Source organism: Vicia villosa, unplaced genomic scaffold (genome assembly GCF_029867415.1).
Source record: "Vicia villosa cultivar HV-30 ecotype Madison, WI unplaced genomic scaffold, Vvil1.0 ctg.002752F_1_1, whole genome shotgun sequence".
Lineage (NCBI taxonomy): Eukaryota > Viridiplantae > Streptophyta > Magnoliopsida > Fabales > Fabaceae > Vicia > Vicia villosa.
This window is the reverse complement of record NW_026706021.1, coordinates 244,256-269,610: the sequence shown is the minus strand read 5'-3', so window position 1 is coordinate 269,610 and position 25,355 is coordinate 244,256. Positions and strand designations below refer to the sequence as shown.

General features: G+C 33.4%; 1 protein-coding gene, 1 long non-coding RNA gene and 2 pseudogenes across 4 annotated transcripts; 1 reads left to right on the top strand and 3 right to left on the bottom strand.

Annotated features, from left to right (window-relative positions):
• Positions 1–607: 607 nt before the first annotated feature.
• On the bottom strand, positions 608–7,900 carry LOC131639738 (bifunctional riboflavin biosynthesis protein RIBA 1, chloroplastic-like; annotated as a pseudogene).
• Positions 7,901–8,745: 845 nt separating this feature from the next.
• LOC131639746 (secreted RxLR effector protein 161-like) lies at positions 8,746–9,261 on the bottom strand. Its single transcript, XM_058910210.1, has one exon. It carries the CDS (start codon positions 9,259–9,261, stop codon positions 8,746–8,748), a length of 516 nt encoding a protein of 171 aa, XP_058766193.1.
• A 5,787-nt stretch (positions 9,262–15,048) lies between these two features.
• On the bottom strand, positions 15,049–21,438 carry LOC131639745 (bifunctional riboflavin biosynthesis protein RIBA 1, chloroplastic-like; annotated as a pseudogene).
• A 360-nt stretch (positions 21,439–21,798) lies between these two features.
• Positions 21,799–24,724, top strand: LOC131639740 (uncharacterized). 3 transcript variants are annotated; one of them, XR_009295032.1, is made up of 4 exons: positions 21,799–22,390; positions 22,594–22,682; positions 22,815–23,700; positions 23,951–24,271. It is a non-coding gene; the product is annotated as an uncharacterized LOC131639740 (long non-coding RNA). The 3 variants fall into 3 exon arrangements; XR_009295031.1 differs by lacking the exons at positions 21,799–22,390; positions 23,951–24,271 and adding an exon at positions 24,361–24,724 and having other exon boundaries at positions 22,434–22,682; XR_009295030.1 differs by lacking the exon at positions 21,799–22,390 and having other exon boundaries at positions 22,434–22,682.
• Positions 24,725–25,355: the final 631 nt, after the last annotated feature.

The following is a 25,355-nucleotide window of genomic DNA, read 5'->3' as shown; positions in this document are numbered from 1 at the left end:
TTACACTAATCGCATACGAGGGATTGACCGACACTAAGACTCTGACTCAAACGACCGACAATGCTCTGATACCACTATTGTAACACCCTTCTAATACCCCGCATAAATAATACACAATAATCAGAGTAAACATGAAAAGGGCATTACAACTTCCAAATAATTAACAATAATACTCATGTCATGCCATGAAAGAGAACGTCAACCAAATTTATTCAGATCATCATGTTTAACACAGCGGAATTATCTTTAACATCTGAATAACAAACAGCCAAGTCACAGACTTAAAACATCAACATAACAATCCATCCAAAATAAAAAGAGTTTAACAAGTAACTCTAAACGACGCCCCCAGTGTTACATGACCAGAGCATGACACGGACCCAACTGACTCTAACGAACTACTTGACGAGCTAATCCTCACCAAGTACGAGAGCTACTCCTCAATCTGAAAAATAACAACAGTAAGGGTGAGTCTCATTCACATTTAACTAATGTTATAAGATATAGATAATAAAATATCATTTCACATGCCATTCACCCAATCACAGTTATGATCAGATTCAAACCATACAATCAGTAAGCAAATAACCAGATTAACACATATTATAACATTGGACAATCTTCCATTCATGTTATAATAGCAAAACAGCCTAATGCAATGCAACTACATGCATGTGGTACCAAAATCTGGGATACAACCCAACTCACCGACCCACCATCGTCAAGGATACGGTAACACCCACTCACTAATTCCACACAATGGGAATTAGCTACCACTGATCCACCATCGTCAAGGATCAGCCACATAATGATTATGAATGCATGCATCAACCATAACATGCTCATCACCCACATAAATCGATCAATGTCATAATCATTAATAAAACACGCATTTCACGCCAACAATACATGTATAATAAACACCAGTTATAACCACAACATCATACAGGTAAAACATTCATTAGTGTACCTATAAACATATCCCACCACAAACAAATAAGATCGAGTGTTTAAAAATAATTCAAGCCACAACTCAAAATACCATTTGAGTATATAAATTATTTGATTAGCTTCACTGTACTCGAAACGGCACCAAAATCCGGTTTACGGTTTAAAAGTTACACCTCTTTAAAACTTTTCAGAATGGACAGTCGCAACAACTAACAGCACGCGGCGCCACACACGGTTCGCGGCGCGGAACGAATAGGAACTACGCCTTCGCGGCGCAAACAAAGGTTCGCGGCGCGGAACGAATAAAAACTACGCCCTCGCGGCGCGGTCATATGCTCGCGGCGCGTACTGAGCGCAACAAAGCTTCCTGGCCTTCTGCCAAGCTGTTCGCGGCGCCAACTCCTGGACGCGGCGCGAACTGGCGAATCCCAGCGCTCCGAATAGAAGAAAAATAGCCTGCGATTTTACCCTTCCTTCACCAAATCATTACCAATTCAACCCATTCCAATCAGATTTCGCATACAGTACAACAAACACATATTATAGCACATTATAATACATTCAAACCATCCAAATAACATCATTACACGAATCAGCATATTCATTACGTGTAAATCCTCCCAAAACCTAACAATTCTACAACCTAAGCACAACCCAATTGGTACGGATAACACGATCAATTCTATCATATTATCTATAATCCCATAATAGAAGATAAACGGAAGAGTCCCCCCTTACCTGAAGGTTGATTCTTCGTTCTTCCTCGGTCGCACTTCTCCGTTCCTCTTCTCTTTTCACGTTCAAACTTCTTTTCCCAATACTGTAACCTTCTCTATTCTACCACTCCTTCTATTTTATTAAGAATAAAATAAAATTATTTTAATTAGTAATAGGGCCTACCAATGCACCCCCTCCCTTACTAACCACAACTCAAGCCCAATTGCTTAATTCCTCATAATTCAATTAATTTAATTAAATTAAATTATGAAAATAAATGGAGTGTTACACTGATTGGGTACCACATTACAAGTGTTTATAAGTTTTATTTTCTAGTCACTAACAAAGTTGAAGTCATTAGAGATGTCATTGTGAAGGAAGCAGAAGTATGGGATTGGAGCAAGTCTTAATCCAACTCGGGTGCAGTGTTGACACCTGAGTTAACTTCTGGAGGAGAATCTGCCTTTGAAGAGGATTCTGCCTTTGAAGATGAGTCAGAGTCTGAAGGTAACTCTGAAGTTCTAGGAGACTCTGAAGGTGAGTCTGACTATAAAGGTGAATCTAATTTTGATCCAGATTTTGATGATGATCCAGACTTTGGTGGTAATCCAACCTCTGACGGTGTTCATACCTCTGAAGGTGGAACTTTTGAAAGTGGTCCTGCATCTAATAATGTTCCAGCATCTAATATTGCTCCAACATCTGAAGAAGATTTTGAACAAGTCCAGAGGCCTCAAAGAATAAAAAAAATACCAATAAGATTTGTAGAGTTCTGTTGTGAGTTGCTGTTTGGATTATTTTATTTAATCAAATACTTCATGATATCGAGACAATTTAAAGTATATTTATCGTTGAGTTTCGTAGCGCTGTTATAAGGTTTTTGAGGAGCGTGATTTTTGAAAGAGATGTATGATACCCTTTTCACAATCATGTTCTGTTCCATAGATGTGTCCCATTTTCACACGTTTTCTCTCAAAATATCTCTTGTTCTCTGAGGTGATAAGAGTTAACAGTGGGATCCTACCAGAAACGGTTAAACCATAACCTTTAAGAGTTAAGACCAATATATTTTAATGGATTGTTGGTCATCAACTTCATAGATTTAACACCTAGATCCCTCAATATCTACAAAAGTAGTAGCATTTTAAATTAAAAACCATGCCAATGATAACTTTCTATAACAATTGTGATCAACATGTATTAAAGTAATTCAAATTTTATTGCAAGATATTCAACATCAAACAAATAAGCATAAATTACCTGTGCACCAATGCCATACTCTCTAGAATCAACAGGCAATCCCAACTCCTCATTGGCTTCTACGGTATCTCGTCCATCATCCTGTAGGTTAAAAGCACGAAGCTTGTGGCCCAATCCAATACCTCTTCCTTCGTGTCTGCGTAGATATATAAGTACACCTCTACCAGCAGCCTCAATTTGTTGCATTGCAAGTGCAAGCTGATTTCCACAATCACATCTGGAAGATCCAAATATATCTCCAGTTAGACACTCCGAGTATATCCAAACAAGAACATCTTGTCCATCTCCGACATCAACCTGTTAAATGAGATATACTCAAAACCCACAATTAGGGGTTGCAAAATATAGGTAGATCCATATAAACTACATTATAGACAGAAGGAATTCTCACCTTAACAATTGCAATATGCTCAATCTCGTCAAATAGAGACCTATAACAGTATGATGTGAATTGTAACACCCCAAATTCTACCCCGCAATTAACAAGGAAAATCAGAGTGCAAAAACTTAAAAACAAACATCAAATTTGAGGCGTCACATATTCGTCTAAAATAACATCGCAAATCATGCTCATAATCATAGATACATAACACGTATATGGAGGAATCATACTTCATTAAACATCAAACTCAAATAATTCATAATATCGCAGCGAAATTCAAATAGCATCATAATCCAAATCTTAACATCTATGCCAACATGGTAATAACTATCCAACATGTCTCAATCAAAGAGAACAACAACAAAATCCAACCAGATAAAACAACATAATCAAAACATAACGACATAAAGCAACAAGCAACGTAAATGTCCCCCGAGTGCTACGTATCAGAGCATAGACACACCGACTCGAGCTATAAGATAAACGGCTACTCCACATCGTTACCTGCACGTTACCAACCAAGGGTAACATTCAAACAGAAGGGGTGAGATATCAAAAAATATAAAGGAATGTATGATAATATTCAAAGCAAGGAAAAGATCATACATCTCTCACCACTTCTCATCACAAACATCTTATAACAACTCTCATCAATAAACAACTTCCAAAACGACAACAATGATATTAAATCAATTACGACAATATATTCCCAACTCACAAATTATAATATCATCACGTCACAACAAACATCAAACATAAGTCAAATGCAATTCAAATGTGACTCGACTTATACAAATGCATGTGGTACCATTTGGAGTAAAACTCCCATCATCTCAAAGTTTTCCATTAGGCACATCGTCGCTATTTGCCATTAAGGCCATCGTCGCTTTTGCCATTAAGGCATCGTCTCTTTATGCAATGGATGTGACTAAATGAATGTAACATCCATACAAACATAACATTTGCAACACATCACAAACACCGACTAAAAATCATTACTTTCATAGTAATTCGTCACTTCGCAATCACGTCACTATGTTGTAACATCATACTACAATATATCACTTCACATTCACATCGCTATGTTGTAACACCATACAACAATACATCACTTCACAACATCAAACGATACAATTTAAGAAAGGATTAAAAAAGGTTTCCAAAGGTTTTCCAATCATATTCATTAGAAAAACATCAATTAGAACTTCACGGAGGTTCAAACGGCACTTAAAAAGGAGTTACGGATCAAAAGTTATGATCTTTTAAACTTTTCACAAACAGGGCATTTTCGCCCGGAGCTCCAAGGCAGTAGCGTGACATCTCCTCGCCCGCTTGACTCACTCGGCAGAAACCTGTGGGCGCTGGCTCGCCCGGCGAAGCAACTTACTCGCCCGACGGAAGTCACAGAACAAGCACTCGCCCAACGAAGCAGAACGCTCGCCCGACACTCCTCACCAGAACTGTAAAATTCTGTGCGTTTTCAGCACTTCCATCACCATCTCAAATTCGATTTTAACCCACCAAACTCGTTTCAAACATCATTTTATCACATGTTATGGGTTCCTATTCATGTTTCTAGTCATGAGTTCTCATACAAACATCAACCACATGAATAATGGCACAATTTCATGGATTATATCATAAACCCTAACATTTCAATTCACACATTCATGGAGAAACAACATACAATTAATCCCACCCTAAACATCATCATACAACCCTTTATCATGAAAGAATCCCACCCTTACCTCAGGTTTTGGATTGAAGTCAACTCTAGCTTCAATCTTGGATTCTCCTCTTCTCTTCACTCTTATATTCTTTTCCCAATTTTCACAAAATAAGATTCTAGTCTCTAATTCTCTAAAACCCTTGTTTTTGCTAAACCCTTACTATTTTCTCATTATGCTAATGGGCTCTAATTAGTACCCCTCACTTACTAACACCAACTTAGGCCCAATAACTAATAGCCTCAATAACTTATATTATTTACTAATAATTCCCAACAAAATAACATAAGAACCAAATAAACACATAATTATCACATAATCCACATAATCGTCAATTAATTCATACAACACACAATAACATAAATAATTAAAGTAAAAATGAGCGTTACATGAATGCCCCCCACATTGTAGGCACTCTTGCAGCAGAAGAGTGTTCTACTAATTCATCTCTCTTTCTTCTATATCTGCCATAAAAACAAACAATATATTATATGCATTTGAAAGCAAAATATAAACATAAAAGACATTATATATACGCAAACAATAAATTTTCATCATCCAAGATATGTAACCACATACCTTATCAAGTCGGCAATAGATACAATTTTCAAATTCTCACGCTTAGCAAATTCGCGAAGCTTAGGCAATCTAGCCATGGAACCATCGTCATCTACAATCTCACATAGAACTGACACTGGATCCAAACCAGCAAGTACGGTAAGATCAACTGAAGCTTCTGTATGTCCAGCTCTCTTCAAGACACCACCATCCATGTATTTAAGTGGGAAAATATGTCCTGGGCGGTTGAAATCAGCTGGAGTTGAATCTCTAGACGCAAGGGCCAAGATTGTTGTTGCCCTATCATGAGCTGACACCCCTGTGGTTGTACCATGTTTAGCATCCTACAAATGCATTTAAATTGTTGAAATGTATCAACTTCTATCAATAAAAGGCCTAAACCACATAAAAATGAAATTTCCTTAAAGATGCAATTAAGAACAGTAATACATACCACTGACACAGTGAATGCCACAAAAAGTTTTTCAGTATTGGCCTTACTATCCACCATCAATGGAAGTTTCAATCTATCAAGATCTTCATCTTTCATGCTTACACAAACTATGCCAGTTCCATGCTTTACTATAAATGCCATGGCTTCAGGCGTTGCCAACTGCGCTGCCATTATCAAGTCTCCTTCATTTTCTCTATCTTCATCGTCTACAACTACTACCATCTGCATGATTAATATCCGTTAATAAAATAAATTTATCACCACAATATCACAAAACTTATGACAGTAGATAAGTTCATATAAGTTAATTCAAACAGGTTCTAACTATAAAAAATTATACATATAAGACTAATTCACAACCTTTCCGCAACGAATGTCTTCAATGGCCTCAGGGATAGAAGCGAAACCTTCTGTAGGACTGTCCAAATCAAATTCATTGTTGTCAGCAGGGAATAAAATGCTAGTTATCCCTGAATCTTGTGTTGACGTTCCCTTTGGTTCATCAACAACCAGATCTTTACCTATAACAACATCATTGCTATTTTTTGGATAGGGAAGGAGGTCATCCCCTCCAGCTACCAATGTAGCTTTAACCCTTAAAGCAACATTATGATTTGAAGCAAATTTATAATTCAGTTTGACAGGTGGGAAATTTTTGAATAATCTGAAGTGATTGGATACCCTACAATGAAGAAGATCAAATCAAATGTTAATTTCAAATAGTAATATCCAAACGTCAAATCAAAGAGAAACAAAAAAAATATCTTCTCGGCCTATGTTTGATTGAGTGATTAGAATAGTCAAAATTGATTTTGACGTGATTGTATTTGTGTTTGATTACTCATGAATAAAATTGATTTTAATATATTAAATTGTTATGGAATATAGTTGATTTTGCATTTATAATTGATTCTAACTTGAACTAAATTTTTAAATCTAACTAATTTTCACTTTAAAATAAAACCAATTTTAGAAAATCAATCATAATTTTATAACCGCACGGCACAACAAAACTTAAGGTTAGTTGATAATTGACATCTAAGATGAGACATTAACTATATAGTTCATGTGTGATACACAAAAAAAAAAAAGGTACATGTAGATTTAATTTAATTAATGATTCTGATTTATTAAAATAAAAATATGAATATTTATACAATCCCTCATACAATCTAATCCTTACATTATCTCCTCTAAATTTTTTTAACTGACCAAAAATATGCATGAAGTGGTTTTTTAAATTAAAAAAATGGGAGATTAAATTTCACAAATTCTACCAATAATAGATTTGAATATGGAAAAAAAAAATTACATCAAACTCGTCTAGGATGGTAATGGGCAGGGTACTATAGTATTTGTTCTCATATCCGCAGTTTACAAAAATTTCCATACCCGAATTTATATCTGCGTGGACACAAATGTTCATACCCATACTCATATACTATGGTTACCTCAATACTTGTACTCGTACCCGTTTATTCGCGTTTATTCGCGTTTGTAGTTAAATTAAATTCTGAAGTCACCAAATTAATAAAAGATGGTTAATTTATTGTTATATATAGAGAATCTACAAAATAAACAGATTTACACCGAAAAGAAATATTTTATACTTGATAAAATAGAGTTGAAAATAGAGTTCAGAACATACCCGAAAAATGAGAGGGACGTTGAGGAGGAAGAAGAGAGATTGAAAGTAGCAACAGCCATAGTTTTGTTTGAACAAATGAGGATGCAAGAAGAATAGTCTTGTGATTGTGGATGCTCTTAATTGTGTTTATATAAAATTCATAGTGTCCTGTATCGGAGGAAGTAACCCCGAAACATGGTGATGACAGACAACATAGATCGGTGTCTCCTCCTCCCATGTGTTCCTCGTATAATATTTACCAATGCATACATAGTATTTTATGTAGATGATGAATCAACCATAGTTTTTTATTGTGAATTATTTTGTTCAACATTGAATTAATTATATTTCATTATATTCTATGTTCTAATCTAGATCGCCATTTCAATCTTATCTTTAAGAAAAAATGTTAATTTTTGTTTTTATGATTTATTTTAAAAAGATTAATATAAAAATATTTATTTTAAAAATTTGTATATTCAATTTTTTAAATTAAATATTAATTTTATATGATGAATTTTCATTTTTAAATTTTTTTTAACTTGCATGTTTAAATTTATACACAAGTTAACAAGGTCATTTTTATTAATTTTTCAAATTCAATAATTTGAATGAGAAATATGTTGGAACAATTGAAATTTTTAAGAAAGATAAGAGAAAGAGAAGAGAGAAAAGAAAGAAACTGAATTGAGTTAGTAGTTATTTTTTTACATCTTATTATGCCCTTTATATAGCCAATTAAAATCCAAGCCTAAAACTCTACAAAAATCGATTTAAGCCCAAAACATACAAAGTGTAAAATATAAAGCTACAAGTTACACTTCGACATAACAACTACATGTTGTATTTGACTCTGTCGAATACAGCTGACTGCTACTATTTTGACTGGCTACTTCGACACAGTCGAATACTATCTTTTGATAGAGCATTGAATTACAACTTCTTACACCCCTCATAATTCATGTTCTAGAGACTTCTCAACCCGATGCTTCTCTTTAACTCGTCGAACTTGACTTTCTTCACAGGTTTGGTGAGTATGTCAGCTAGTTGTCATTCTATCTTGTAATGTTCAAGTTTGAGTTTTCACTTTTTTAACTTGATCCCTCAGAAAATGATATATTCTCTCAATGTGTTTACTTCGACCATGACACACTGGATGATTCGTCACTTCGATTGCTGACTTGTTATTGACAAATAACTTCATATTCTTAGGTTCCATAATCTTGAGCTCTTCAAGCAACATCTTTATCCATGCTGCATACGATGCAACTACATACTTAGCTTCACATGATGACAAATCCACAATGCTTTGCTTCCTTGAGCTCCAGGAGATTGAAGCACATTCGATCATGATTATGTAGTATGCAGTACTCTTTTTCTCGTCTTGATCTCCATTGAAATTTGAATCAGTGTAGCCATATACCTCAGCATCTATGCAGGTCTTCTTTTGTCTTTGTATCCGCACACCATAATCAATTGTACCCTTTGTGTATCTCAACAACCTCTTCATTGCTATAAGATGACATTCTTGGGGTTTCTCCACGAATTTTCTCAACAATCCAACACTTTGACAAATATCTGGCATGGTATTGCAAAGGTACCTCAAAGATCCAATGATTTGTTTGTACAATGTCGCACTTACAAACTCATCATCTATCTCCCTCCTCAACTTTTATCCAATTTCTAATGGTGTGGTAGTTGCATTATAGTTGCTCATCTTGAACCTTTTCAAGATATCTTGGGCATACTTAACAAAATAGTATCATACCCCAATTTTTGACCCTAAAATTATCCATTCATGTGCATTCTAGTCATTGATTAAGATCACAATCTTGAGGGTGTTCTTTTGATGTTGTACTCACCTTATCTTTAGGAGGGACCATCAAGCACCTATGTTTATCTTGTATATATCACACTAACCAAAATACAAAAATATGTCTTTGTCTTTAATGTTTTTGATACAAGGTAGGTGTTAAAGCAAGTGCATTTATACCACTCCTAAATTAGGGTTTTGAAGGTAATCTTCAATTGAGTAAGCATTCATGGGAGCTAAATGGATTGAATGCAAGTATCATGTTTTAAGCATATCCCCACTTCAATTGAGCAAGCTCATCTCAAGATTGTGTGGTTTGATTCATCAAGGAACTTCATAGGTTCATGTGTTTATTTCCATGCCTTCTTCAACAAGTTTCATCAAGCTATGGACCTCAAAATCAAGTGTGCTTCAAGAGAAGATCATTTCAAGTTCTTATATACTTCCTCATGTTTTATCATGCAAGAAAAGTTCAAAGGATTCCAAGTCGATTCAAGAAGATGGGCCTAGTTGGACAAGTTCATGGTTTTATGGTTAGAAGGGCATAACTTTCTCAATTTTCAATATTTTGAGTGCTTCTTTTTGCAAAATACTCTCCTTGACATCATTAACCACTTCTCTTCATCAGTCAAGAAGAAATTTTGTGAAGAAAGTCATCAAAAGTTAGAAGACATTACAAGTCTCCTTTGAAAGTTAAGGAATTGTGTACCAACTTCGAAGGATCATAACTTGCTCAATTTTTATCATCTTGAGTCCATTATTTTGGCATAATAATCTTGAGTGAGACTACTTTAATCCATATATGAAGTTCAAGAACAAAATATAAGTTGAAGATCATGTTTGAAGAAGAAACATTATAGGTCATGACTGGTGTGCCTAGGGTTTCAAGGCATAACATGTGTGCAAGACTGTCCCAAAGCTAAATGATTTAAAAATCACTTTCTCTTGCATAACTTTGAATTAGGATCTTGAGCCTAGCACTTTGGAATTTCATCTGAATTCTTGATACTTTGATTGCATTGTGCTTGTTTGTCTGGAAGTCATTGGAGTTTACTCCAAGGCATTGGGTTATTTCTCTTTGTGTATGCAGGTGATTCTTTAAAAGTCCTTGATGGTTAATTCCAAGGCACTGTGATAAGGAATTCATCTGAACACAATTGCTACTTTGACCAATTTTTGCCTCAAATTCTCATGGTGTATTTCCAAGACTTTGTGCAAGTTGTACATGAAGATATCAAGTTCATCTGGATCCTATAGTTGGTATTGTGTTTCTTGGGTTATGGTTTAAGTCCAAAGGATGAGAAATCTACATTGACTCTTTAATGTCAAGTGTTGGCTTCTTGTTTGGTTAGATTGTTCTTATCCTTAGCTTTTACTTTATGCTTTAGGATAGTCCCTTCATCTCCTCCCCCTTATTTAATTTTCAAAATCTTCTCCCTTTTTCCAAAAACCTTCTTATATTTGCAAACTCTATTAAAAACCTTTTTGGCTTTTCTTTCAAAGTTTAGACATGATTAATTATTGTGGTGAGATGTAAACCCCGAAAGTCTTGATATTGATTGATATGATGGAACCTTTTCCACTTGAAGAAGTTAGTGGCATAATTGTTGATTTATCCAAGTTGGAGCCCTTCTTTCATTTGTGATGCAAAGGGTCCATTTATTCTCACGTTCAAGATAATTGGCTGAGTATTCTCTTCTATGACAATAAAGTGTCTATCCAGTTTTTTTCAAAACTTTTTCCTCTTAAGTGGAACTACATTTGCTCTGACTTCTCAATTGCACTGAGGAGGTATGTAGGCACAAGATGTAATGTCTTGCCGAGCATAATTTTAAAATCAAACAAAGCTCTTTCTTTTGCACACAATTCTCTTTTTACACAAATTTTTAAAAAAGGTTCCTGTGGGGTACCACAAATATGAGGGGTGCTAACACCTTCCCCTTGTATAACCAACATTCGTACCTAGAATCTCTCTTTTTGTTTTTTTTAATTTAAAAACTTCTCTGGGTTTATTTCGCTCTTTTCCCATTTCCTTTGGAAACAATAAAGCGCGGTGGCGACTTTCACTAAAATAATAAGTCAAGTCAATCAATAGCTTTGATCTCCATTTTCCTCTGCTACAAATAGGATTTGTATTGAGTGAGTTGTTATTTACATCATACTATGCCCTTTATAAAGGCCACTGAAACCCATGCCCAAAACTTTACAAATTGACCCTAGCCTAAAACATACAAAGTGTAAAATATAAATCTAGAAACAAGTTACATCTCGACAAAATAGTTATAGGATGTATTTGACTCTATCAAATATAACTTACTCCTACTATTTCGACCCGACTTCATAGGCATTATTTGTAGATTCATTCAATCATAAGCTTTTACTTGCTTATGATTGGTTAAGTTCTAAGAATAAATTGGATGATCTCAGAACACTTCCTCGTCGAACCCCTAATTATTTACATTGGATTAATGTGGATGGCATACTTAGCTTGACATTGGTAGAGCTTGAAGTTGTTGCCAACATATTATGCCCTTATCCCACCATTTAGATTGCACTCTTCCAAGGTCGCCACCGACTTTGCCGCATTTTTAACACATAACGTTGAAACTTCAAATATATAAATCTTCACATATTTTCCTTGGGATTTTCGGTGATAAGGTAGGCCGAAAAGAAAGGAAACTTAAACTAGAGCTTCTACTATAAGTGGGGAAGATGAGTCTTCTGGCGCGATGGAGGAGACTAGTGTCGCGACACTCTAATGAGGGGTTGACTGAGTCACTTCAGGAGTTACCATTGTTGATAGTTGTGGAAGCGAATATTAATCAGATTAGTTAATAAAACTGTTGGACAATTTAGCGGAAGGAACGTCAAATATCTTAAGTGGAATTTTTGTGAAAATCAAGAAACAATTCCCTCAAATGGCATCACTATTTTGTTCCGTAATAGGAAATAAATGATTGGTTGGTGAAGTCCATCGTGGAAGATATTTGGTACTATGGTGAGAGTCTCTAGTAAGTGGAGATGGGGTGTACCTACAAGGTTAACACTCAAACGTCCAAGTCAGTGAAGTCAAATAAAAGGATTCATGTGTGTAATGAATCATATCTTGGTGTGATGTAAAGCTACACTTAATAATAGTTAGAAATTCCTACGATAATGCCAACACGAGATGCAGGAGACAGTTGGATGGGTTCTAACGGTCGAGATGAGCATGGTGCCTAGCTTCTATGAAGCTTTTGGCAAGGGTACACATGTTCGTGAGCCTCATTAGATGAAACTCTCAACCAGGCTTCACATTAGTCTTGTCTTATTGGATCATTTGTCTAGTGTGGTACAATTTATTTCTTTATAATATATATAATCAAGTATTGAATAAGGTTAATCAAAAGGAGATCTGAAGTGCATGATTAGGAGATATAATTAATACTTTTTGTAATATGTTTGCTTGAAGCCTCCTGTGTAAATTATGTAATGTAATGAAGTGTAGTGATTGTGTTTGCTTTGAGCTAGAGTTGAAATCCCAACATGGATAAGCGTGTTTATGTTTCTAATGTATTCAATACTGGTTTTGGAGACTTTGAATACACATATATTATTCTAGACATATATACATATTTGGTTGTTACAATTTTTTATTAGAAGAGGTCGAACTCAAACTTAGTCGTAGATACTTAATAATGGATAAATAGTTGAATCAAGAAACGTCAAAAGAGTCAATGAGGTAAACATTCATTATCCATTTTGACATCACATATCCACCCAATTGTTTTTGTATCCAAGAGACCTTGACACCACATATTTACTCAAGAAGGCAATGGGAGTATGAGTCTTTTCCTTTATATATCTAACATTTTATTCATGTTAAGTCAATATGGAGACTTTAAGCACTCACACTTGATTCCCATGGTAGCTTATACATTTGGGAAGTTATATATGTTATTCTTGATATCATTTCATTAAATATTATGATATTTATGTGTGAAGCATAGTATGATGAATGACAACCCGAGAAGATGTGGAATACCAAAGAAGAATCCATAAGCAACTTCATAACCCAATTCAGAGGACTCACAGGAATGAAGAGAGTTGGGAAATAAATGTCGCATCAATAATAACAACAACATAAATTACAGATGCAACAACAACAGCGAGATTTCATGGTGCAACAGAAACAACAATTTATGCGAGAGGGAATAATATTCCAACCTAAGGATGGAAGGGTCATTCAATAATTTTACATAATCAGAACATACACAAAACCCTATTGCAATCACACACACAGGGCCGATCCAACACTTTTCGAGGTCTGAGGCAAAATTTAAAATTAAAAATTTTTAATATAGTAAAAATATTTTTCTAAAATTAATATATTTTCGATGTTTTCGAATGTAAACCAATTAAATTATTTTAATGAATTTTATTTAATATTTTATTTTAATTGATAATAAAATTAACTCATCTAAATACTCTTCTCATATATTTGAAAAAGTTCATAATTAAAATACAATGTTAAAATTATAAAAAATAAATACTTAGATATCAGGTTTTCTATTATATTAAAGAACTAACAAATTTATTTGATTTTTAAACTAACAGATCAAACAATACACATTATAAATAATTGTTTCTATTATATATTCTTAATGTGTTATTATTTATCTGCATATAACTTTATCTAAAAGGTTGCTTTTTTAAAAAATAAAAAAATCAATTAACTTAAATCATAAAAATATGAAATAAAAAAGTGAGGCCTAGGCGGTAGCCTTGGTAGCCTACCCCTAGGACCGGCCCTGCACACACATGAGCGGAGTCATCAACATCATTGCATTTCTTGCAACACATCCCTCAATTTCAAAGACCCCACACTATAAGAAAATATAATTGATGTTCATGAGTTTTTTAAATATCAATTACTTTTTTTAACATTAATCACAATTTTATCATGAATAAATGTAATATACCTATGACTCTCATATGGATAATTATAATTTATCCACTACAATATTTCATAGAAAGTGTTAATAAACACACACACTTTGAGGTGTTTTGCATGTTCGAATTATAAAATCTAAACAAATGCTGAAGAACAATTTATACTTTTGGATTGTAGTATCCAAAATTTGTCATGCTGAAAGAAAACAAGTGATAGGGTAAAAGAAAGTTTATGAGTCAGATTATTGGGTGGGAAAAAAATAGTCCACAAAATATTAATTTACTTTGGAAGGATTACTTCATGATTTGACAAAAAAAGGAAAGCTAAAAAAGAAGTTTAATAGCCCTATCATACATAGTAGAGCTACAGTACACGTAACTCTTACTTACTATCATGCATTATAGGCCACTGACATAAATGAAGACAAAAACATGGTTGATATATTCCAATGATCTCCATTAACAAGGTAGTTTTCACAATACAATACAATAAGTTGAACCTCAATAATAGACAACGCAAGAAAGACAAGGAAATTTGAATTTTGTTTTGGCAATTGCCTTATTAATGAATGACACTTTCAAAATGAATTGTAATTTAGTAGTGCCACATATGTCATATGCATCTAGTATGAAAATTATGGCTTCTTCACAGGCCAGTGACACCATTTGAATTTGAATCTTCAACAATATTGGTTTTAACATTGCCACAGTCATGTTCCGTGCCATAGATGTGTCCCATTTTCACACGTTTTGTCTCAAAATATCTCTTGTTCTCTGAAGTGATAAGAGTTAACAGTGGAATCCTACCAGAAACAGTTAAACCATAACCTTTGAGACCAATATATTTTGATGGATTATTAGTCATCAATTTCATAGATTGAACACCTAGATCCCTCAGTATCTACAAAAGTAGTAGCATTTCAAATTAAAAAACCATGCTAATGATAAATTTCCATAAAAATTGTGATCAACATGTATTAAAACAGTTCAAATGTTATTGCAAGAGATTCATCATCGAACAAATAAGCATATATTACCTGTGCACCAATGCTTAACTCTCTAGAGTCAACAGGAAATCCCAACTCCTCATTGGATTCTACAGTATCGCGCCCATCATCCTGAAGGTTATAAGCACGAAGCTTGTGGCCCAATCCAATACCTCTTCCTTCATGTCCGCGTAGATATATAAGTACACCTCTACCCGCAGCCTCAATCTGTTGCATTGCAAGTGCAAGCTGATTTCCACAGTCACATCTGGAAGATCGAAATATGTCTCCAGTTAGACACTCTGAGTGTACCCTAACAAGAACATCTTGTCCATCTCTGATGTCACCCTGTTAAATGAGATATACTCAAAAACCACAATTAGGGGTTACAAAATATATGTAGATCCATATAAACTACATTATAGACAAAAGGAATTCTCACCTTAACCATTGCAATATGCTCAATCCCGTCTAACAAAGACATATAACAGTATGATGTGAATGCCTCCCACATTGTAGGCATTCTTGCAGCAGAAGAGTGCTCTACTAAATTATCTCTCTTTCTTTTATATCTGCCATAAAAACAATATATTATCTTCATTTGAAAGCAAAATATAAACATAAAAGACATTATATATACACAAATAATGAATTTTCATCTTCAAATATATGTAACCACATACCTTATCAAGTCTGCAATAGATACAATTTTCAAATTCTCACGCTTGGCAAATTCGCGATGTAACACCCCTTTTTACTACCCCAATATAGTTAACATATAATCATAGAATAGCATGCATATAATTCAAAAGGGCGTCACATCGATGTTTTTAGAAGAACTATAACCCAAAAAAAACTGACAGCTTTTATCTACACAACACAATACACCTGGTCATTTTAATAACACTCAATATAAAATCACAATTTACCCTGGATATGCATTCACAGCGGAAAATATGATACTCATGTGATTCATAATGATTCATGTCCCATACCATGATCATACATCGACTAATGGTCTCAATTCAACATAAGATAGAATCAGAATGTTTGGCTTATAAGTCTCTCAAAACGACAAGTAGCCAACAAAAGTTCACAAGTCATAACATAATACATGAGCAAATATAACATGAGTTCAATACGTCTAATCTATCCAGTGTTACATGACCAGAGCATCGACTCACTACCTAGTCTCCAATAACCAAGGAAGAACCTCCGGCTAGGTCACACGCGGCTACTAAACTCCAGAACATGCATGTCGCCAAACGAGGGCAACATTAAAACATAAGGGTGAGAATACGAACCATTGTGAAGAAAGTATAACCGATTACAATGGTTAAATCAACACTTCAAGTAATTAATCATACTATGCATAATCTTGTAGATAATAGTAATCAACCCATATTTCATATGTTATCAAGTATACAACAAGCTTAAATAGCATAATATTTCAATTCTACTATTATTTTCTCAATTACGTATACAACCATAATTATCACGTATTCACACATTTAATCAAATATGTATTCCACCTTACTCGTTTCAATTATCGAACTCATACACATATCACAACTACCTCAACTTCACATATTCAATTATCGCATAATTCTAATGTGACTCAATGCAAGATATGTGACGCTATGCATGTGGTACCGAATTGTGAACCCAAAGTTTCACCGCCTCCCGATTCAATATCTAGAATCTAGGCCACGCTTCCGATCCGGACAAGACCAAAGCCCACCAAACGTAAACATATAGTTTACCGCTTCCGATTCAATCTAGAATCTAAGCCTCGCTTTTGTTTCAAAGCAAACCACCTTTGTTTCAAGGCACACTATGATATGAATGTATGTACAATGTTAACAAACATATGCAATTAAGATCATCTCTACCATCTTAACATTTTAGCATATCACAATAATTCAACTCTATGAATTATCCACCAATTGTACACAACATTCTCATCACATAAGCATTATTCACATATAATAGCCAACACACAATTTCAATCCACCATTTCAATTAATACTAGTAATTAATACTATTACATGTTAACTCACAATTTGTCAATTTTATATGATTTACTCACTTTCAAATTAAACTAACAAGTCATTAGGATTTATGCCATCTAGCTATTCAAAAAAATTCAGTTTTGGAACCATAATAGAAGCATACCCATATATCATTTTATCATGAGCGTACTGTTGTTAACATAGAAGCCAATTTCATTAACTATACCCATGGCCAATTAATCTATATATGCATCTATCGCAAAGTTATTACATAAACAAAGTTAATATACATTGTAACTAAATAGATTAATATACATTCTAACTAACCTATACATGGTATAATACACATTCTTTGCCAATTAATTACACATGTGTCTATCACCTAATTTCATTAATAAAACATAATGGCTATTCACGTTGGAATTTGACCAAAAGCTAAACAACAATAGCCAATGAACAGTAACAGTGGCTGCATCTATTCCTAAGCATGCTGTCACGTTTTTAGTTGGCCAATGGTACCTCACTATGGCATTTTTTTATCCTATAGCATTTACTATGACTCACCTTTATTAATTGGACCAATAAATAATAATAAGTGGCACTTCTATCAGCAAGTACATTGGTGCCTCATGTTTCTTTTCCTGCGCAAATTGATTGTTAGCAGTGGCATGTTCCATCACATAAGTACATTGGTAACTCATGTTTTCACTTGGCCAATGGCATCCCTATATATATATTCCCTTCTAGTCAAAAATCGGAACAGGGCATAGAGAAAAAAAAAGGAAGACATTAATTCAATCCCCATGTAAAATACACTAAGGCATGTGGCCATAACAACCACTTGTCATTGATGTCGCTACAGTATGTAGCTCGTGGACTTGTTCCTAATTTAAAACCAAATGCTACAGTAAGCGACATTTCCATGAATTAATTATGATGTGGTCAGTGTTTTATCTACCTACTAGTCAATCACTCATAGCCAAGGAAATGGGTGAGGTACACGAAATGGAACAGGCATTTTTTTCTTTGACTAATAGCTAGTGGACAACAACATATTCATAAAATAAAATGTTGGTTCATGTTTCATATATGGAAACAGTAGCGAGGGGATGACGGACCGCGAACAGCATACCATGGCTATACATTTTCAAAACTATATGAACACAGTATATTGTTCCGCCATTAGCTTTGTTTTTTTCTCTCAAATTTCCAATTTCTCACCAGATCCAAATATACTAAATAGAAATAAAAATACATATTTTATAATTCCAACTATGGATAAATAATAATTTTAATCTACCAATTACCCCATTATACTAGCCCACAATGATTAGGGATTCTCCCCCTTACCTCTTGATTTCTCCTCCAAAACCCTAGCTTTTCTCTTCTTGTTCCTCTCCTCCACTTCTATTTCTTCAAAATCAACAAAATGAACTAATGATTCTCCTACTCCTCATTTCCTCTCTTTCTATCTTTATTTATTATATTGGGCTTTAAAAATGAGTAACACCTCCTAATAGCTTATAACTCCAACAAATAGGCCCAATTAATCTAACTCTCTAATAACTTAATTAACTCTATTAAACACAAATACACTCAAGTTTAATTAATTAAATTAATAATTATATCTCGTAACGATTAAATAATTAATTAACACACCAAAGAGTATAAAATATTATAATAAAATAAATACCATAAAAACGGGCTGTTACACGCGAAGCTTAGGCAATCTGGCCATGGAGCCATTATCATCTACAATCTCACACAGAACTGACACTGGATCTAAACCAACAAGTAAGGTAAGATCAACTGAAGCTTCTGTATGTCCAACTCTCTTTAAGACACCACCATCCATATATTTTAGTGGAAAAATATGGCCTGGACGATTGAAATCAGCCGGAGTTGAATCTCTATACGCAAGGGCCAAGATTGTTGTTGCCCTATCATGAGCTGACACCCCTGTGCTAGTACCATGTTTAGCATCCTACAAATGCATTTAAATTGTTGAAATGTATCAAATTCTATCAATAAAAGGCTTAAACCACATAAAAAAGAAATTTCATTTAAGATCCAATTAAGAACAGTAATATATACCACTGACACAGTGAATGCCACAAAAAATTTTTCGGTATTGGCCTTACTGTCCACCATCAAAGGAAGTTCCAATCTATCAAGATCTTCCTCTTTCATGCTTACACAAACTATGCCAGTTCCATGCTTTACTATAAACGCCATGGCTTCAGGCGTTGCCAACTGCGCTGCCATTATCAAGTCTCCTTCATTTTCTCTATCTTCATCGTCTACAACTACTACCATCTGCATGATTAATATCCGTTAATAAAATAAATCTATCACAAATTAATATCACAAAACTATAGAAAAATTATAACATATAAGAATATTTCACAACCTTTCCACGACGAATATCTTCAATGGCTCCAAGGATAGAAGCGAAGCCTTTTGCAGGACTGTCTAAATCAAATTCATTATTATCATCAAGGAAAGCAATGTTCGTTATCTCTGAATCTTGTGTCGATGTTCCTTTTGATTCATCATCAATCAGATCTTTACCTATGACAACATCATTGGTATTTTTTGGATAGGGAATAAGATCATCCCCTCCAGATACCAATGTAGCTTTAACCCTTGCAGAAACATTATGACTTGAAGTAAATTTATAATTTAGTTTGACAGGTGGGAAATTTTTTAATAATTTGAAGTGATTGGATACCCTACATTGAAGAAGATCAAATCAAATGTTAATTTCAAATAATAATATACAAACATCAAATCAAAGAGAGAAAAAATCATGAAATTTAATAGCTCTAAGACACAATAAGAAGGTATCTACTCTAAGCTAAAAAATCTAGGTCCATAAATAAGAGTAGATTTCAGCAACTTGACCTATGTTCGATTGAGCGATTAAAATTGAATCTAAATTTCTTAAATTGATTTTGAAGTGTTTGTGTTTGGTTAGTCATCAATAAAATTGATTTTGACGTATTAAGTTGTTCTGGTTAGTCATGAATAAAATTGTTGGAAAATATAACTAATTTTGCATTTATAATTGATTTTAACTTGAAGTTAATTCTTTAATCTAATTTGATTTTCACTTTAAAATAAAATCAATATTACAAAACCAATCATAATTTTTATAACCGCACAACCAAACTAAGTTAATTATAAGTGACATCTAAGATTTAGATGAAATAATTTTAAATTGATCATTCTAATATAATGGATAGGAGAATAAGACATCAACCACATTTGAGAAATTCAGTTTTTCACAAGATGCTTAAAGGGTGAGTTTATGGAAATTTCTAGTAGGTTTTAGAAAAATGGAAAAAAACAAATGTGAAAATATAAAATAGAGAAGAAAAAATAATTTTGTATTATGCTATTCTTTATAGATTTTGGGGTAATTTACCCCAAATGACATATATTGATGAAATCTAGCCACATAAAATAAAATTTTAATATCACCTATTAACTCAAAACACAAAACATAAGATATAGAGTCTACGTTTTCTCTCATTTATAAATTATTCAAAATTTAATTTTTTATCCAAGAGAGAAATTATTATTCACACTTGACATAACAACATCTTACTAAAAGACATAAAAAAGTCTAAACCCTAAAAAAAGTGTAAGGATGTTTTAAATCGTGTAAGTTTGTTTAATTTAAATTGAATGATAAACTAATGAGAGATTTAATAAAACTCTCATTCTTTTTTTTTTTTTGATGTTAATGAAACTCTCATTCTATAACTCACATAATTGATAAAATTTGTTTATTATATATAATCCATAAAATAACTGTCTACTAACAACTCTAAATAACTTTCACATGCCTAGGTCAAAATAAACAGTTTTACACCAAAAATTGATAATATGAGTTGAGAGAAAGCTATAGCAATATGCTAAATTGAAAAAGAATAAGAGGAAAGTTGGTTAGAGATTGATAGGATAGAAATGAAAAGATACCGTGGAGATGAGAGATTGAAAGTAGCAACAGCCATGGTTTTGTTTGAGCAAAAATGAGAATGCAAGAAGAAAGGTGTTGTGATTGTGGCTCTTAAACTGTGTTTATATAAAATTCAAAGTGTAATGCATACAAAATCTTTTTTGTGAGATCATCATATTTTAAGAAAACGTTTTATTTTTAATAAAACAATAATGCTTCATCTAGAATTCCACGTGATATATTTCTTTAATCTACAATATAAGAAAGTTCAATGCTCTGGAAAAGACCGAACTGCCCCTTTGCTTTTTTAATGAGCCACGTGGCTGCCTTATTTGCTTCCATTCCTTTTCCTTTCCTTTACTACTTTCTATGCTACGTGTGACAAGCTTTCACTTTCTCTGCTTTTTTGAACAAACCCAAATCTTTTCCCATTTCATCACTTTCTCTGCTTTCATTTTTTCTTTCTCTCTCTCTTCTCTTTCAATCTGTCGTGACTTCTTCCTCTCCCTCAACCTTCCCCTCTTTGTCTCTTTCTTCTTCTTTCTCTCTCCGAGTCTTCTTTCTCTCTCAGTGCGACATCTTATACTTTCTGCTTTCTTCCTCTTCCTTTCCCTTTTTCTTCATCATCTTCTTCATTTCCCAAAACGAAACCGACACGGTTATCAGTTTTTTTGGATTTCTGTTTAAAGTTACTATTTAAATATTGTGGTTAGTGTTTTTGTGGTTTATATGATGATTTTGTGGTTTATATGATGATTTTGTGGTTACGGTTTTTGTGATTGTGGTTGATATCATGATTTTGTGGTTAGGATTTTGATGCTGCTATTGGCCAAATGGGGGTATGTTGTACTTTTCATCTTTCTAACAAAAATATGAATAATATTTTCACCAGTTGCTTTTAACATCCAGATCTGTGGTGGCAACAACAGGTTACCGGCGATTAGTGTGGTGGTGGTGGTGTAAACGGGTTTCTGCCGACGAGTGTGGTGGTGGCCGAAATCAGAAAGGTTTATATATGACATTTTCAACTTATGTTTCATTATTAACTCATTCTATTGTAGAAAGTGCAAGATCTGAACTAATTATTATTGATCTAAAATTATTTTTATTATAGATCTGAAATTATTATCGGTCTTTATGGTATATTGGTTTTGTCGATCTTTATGATACAATATTTCTCAACTTTGATAGTTCTTTTTGGAATGGTCAGAGATGAATGGTTGAAGCAGCTGTTGCAGAACAATCCATTGTACATATAGAACTTCGTCCATTGCTCGCTTGATGTGGTTGATGACTGAGGTGTGTTTGCTATGCGATAATGCTCATTTCAATTTGGGGTTTTTTTGGTTACTTTGTTTTATTTATAGTTTTGACTTGATTATATAGTTTTGAAAAGTGGTTTATTATTAACATATGGCATCTATGTTGAAGATTGCAGAAAAACAAAACTTCTTAATATTCGAGGATCGTAAGTGTGCCGACATTGGTAACACCATGACCATGCAGTATGAAAGGTAATACATTACTGGAAAGTTTTATAATTTTTGAAATAACTGACCATGCGATTGTTGTTGCTGTTGCAAAATATCCGAAGGAGTTTAATTTGAGGAATGTGATAAAGTTGAAACGCTGGTTTCTTAAGGTTTGAATTGAATATTTCGTTGTTCATTTGGGGTAATTAAGTTTTGTTTTTTTAAGAATGTCATCTAATAATCAGAAATGGTTTTTTTTCACTAAACTGAGATTGGATAGGGGAAGGTATATATAGAAATGATTGATAAATAATTTAAATTATATGTTACTGATACTTTTAATATTGGTGTTGATGTCAATAGGGGAAGTTTGAGGAAGAGGAAGAAGACACTGTTGGTGAGATGGTGTTATCAGTTATAATACCATAAGCAGTTCTTATAGTGTCATCAATAGTTTTGTGTTAGTTTTAACATGATTATATACTACTGTGTTATAACTTGTGCTGATTATTGTCATTATTTGGACTATTTGAACTCACAAGGAGTGGGAGTTCTACTGAGTCTTTCAAGTCCGAAGGAATTGTTTTATCATGTTTTGATGCTCCTAAAGGAAATGCGAACAAAGATTGTCAGGAAGCTTCTGCTTGCCGAAGTAAAACAGATATAGACAATCACTTACTTTTAGGAAAAGATCATGAAAGTAAGAGTGTGCCATATGAGTTGTACAAAAAGCACACAACTGTATTTGTTAAGAGAGAAACTTTTCTAGATATTGTCTATGATGTTCTTACTGACTACAAGTATGTGGGTCCAAACCAGAGCGCCGACTTGATGCTAGCTTGCAGGTATTTATATCTTTATGGCAATTATTTTGATAGAACCTCAATAGAAGAAAAGATTAAATTCTTTTATCCTTACGAAGCTATTAAATCTATTGATAAGAAGTATAACGTCTATGAAACAATCATCGCAATTGCATCGACAACGGGAAGATCAGTAGTAGCTGATGCAATTTCGTATTTTGTGGTTATATGTTAATGTTGCTCGATTGTAAGATATTGTTCCTCAATCTTATATTTTTTATTGTACATGCAGCTTTTAAGAGAGTTTCACGACTCTAACTGATGCCTTTAAGCTTGCAAATTAATTCTCATCATCTAAATGTAGCTTCTCAAGATTCCTGCCCTCCAAAATTGGTTGTGTTGTGTTTAGATCACCTAGCTTGTATACATGCTAAAACTCTTTTACATCTAAATGCAACTTCTTAAGAGTCGAGATACATATTTACATGGTAGTTATACAGATTTGATCTGATACAACCAAGTTTGTACCTGTTAGAACTGGCTCTAGAACTATCCTCTCATTTGTTGTATATTAGCTAGAGTACATGCAATCTAAATCTAAAAGTCATGTCAATTATTTCTCCCTTACATTTCTTTTGTTTCCATTTTTAGCTATTTGTTCAACTGATGTGGTCTTTTTTACTATTCTTTGGTACCTATTAGGTTTAAAAATTTGCAGCTTTTTACATCTGTGACACAAAGAAGTTGTAGCTCTGAGCCAATGGTCGATCACATTCGAGAGGTTCCATATAGATAACACAGAAGAAGTGATTTTTCAGCCGGTGGACCAGAACTGAAATTACCAGGCATCTTTTAGTTGATGACTCAATACTTAATGCTCACGGGCCGATCCATTCCAGAAGAATGCTAGCAATGAAACTTTTTAAGGTTAATTTTGTTTTGAAAAGGTTAACACATCCGTTAAATTATATAAATAAGCACATAGTGTTTGCAGTATTTTCAAGAGAGATTGCAATTTTAACTTCCCATCATGTCTACAAAATTGCAAGGAAAGAAAGAATTCTTATGATAGGACATGTTGTTATCATAAGAGACAAAATTTTTGAAACTAATGTTTCTATAATCTTTTTATGTCTTAAGAATTAAAAAAGATATATGTATATTAATGTAACATATGTTAGAAATGAAACTCATATTGTATTTTATTATATGAACATTCTTCCCAACTTGAAAAATATTTTTTGCTAAATGAAATAACATGGAGGCGGTTGACACTTTATCAAATTGAATCACGTAGCAACTAGCAATATTATTAGCAATTATCAATAAGTTAATGGTAGAGACTAAAATAAACAAAAAATATAAGGTTGATAGATGGACCCAGAATATAATTATAACCCTTAATCCATATATATATATATATATATATATATATATATATATATATATATATATATATATATATATATATATATATATATATATATATATATATATATATATATATATATATATATATATATATATATATATATATATATATATATATATATTCTTTGTTGTGGCGGGGGCTTACATGCATTATCTCGACGGGTTAATTTACCTTAGATGGAGAGATTTAAAAGGTTGTTAAGTTGGTAGTGAGTTTGTTGCGTTTTAGGTACTTAATTTGTTGTTCAAAATTTAGATATACATTG

What these genes read in the sequence shown, in the direction of transcription:
- LOC131639746 (XM_058910210.1), bottom strand. Translation starts at nt 9,261, where the DNA reads ATGCCAGATATTTGTCAAAGTGTTGGATTGTTGAGAAAATTCGTGGAG.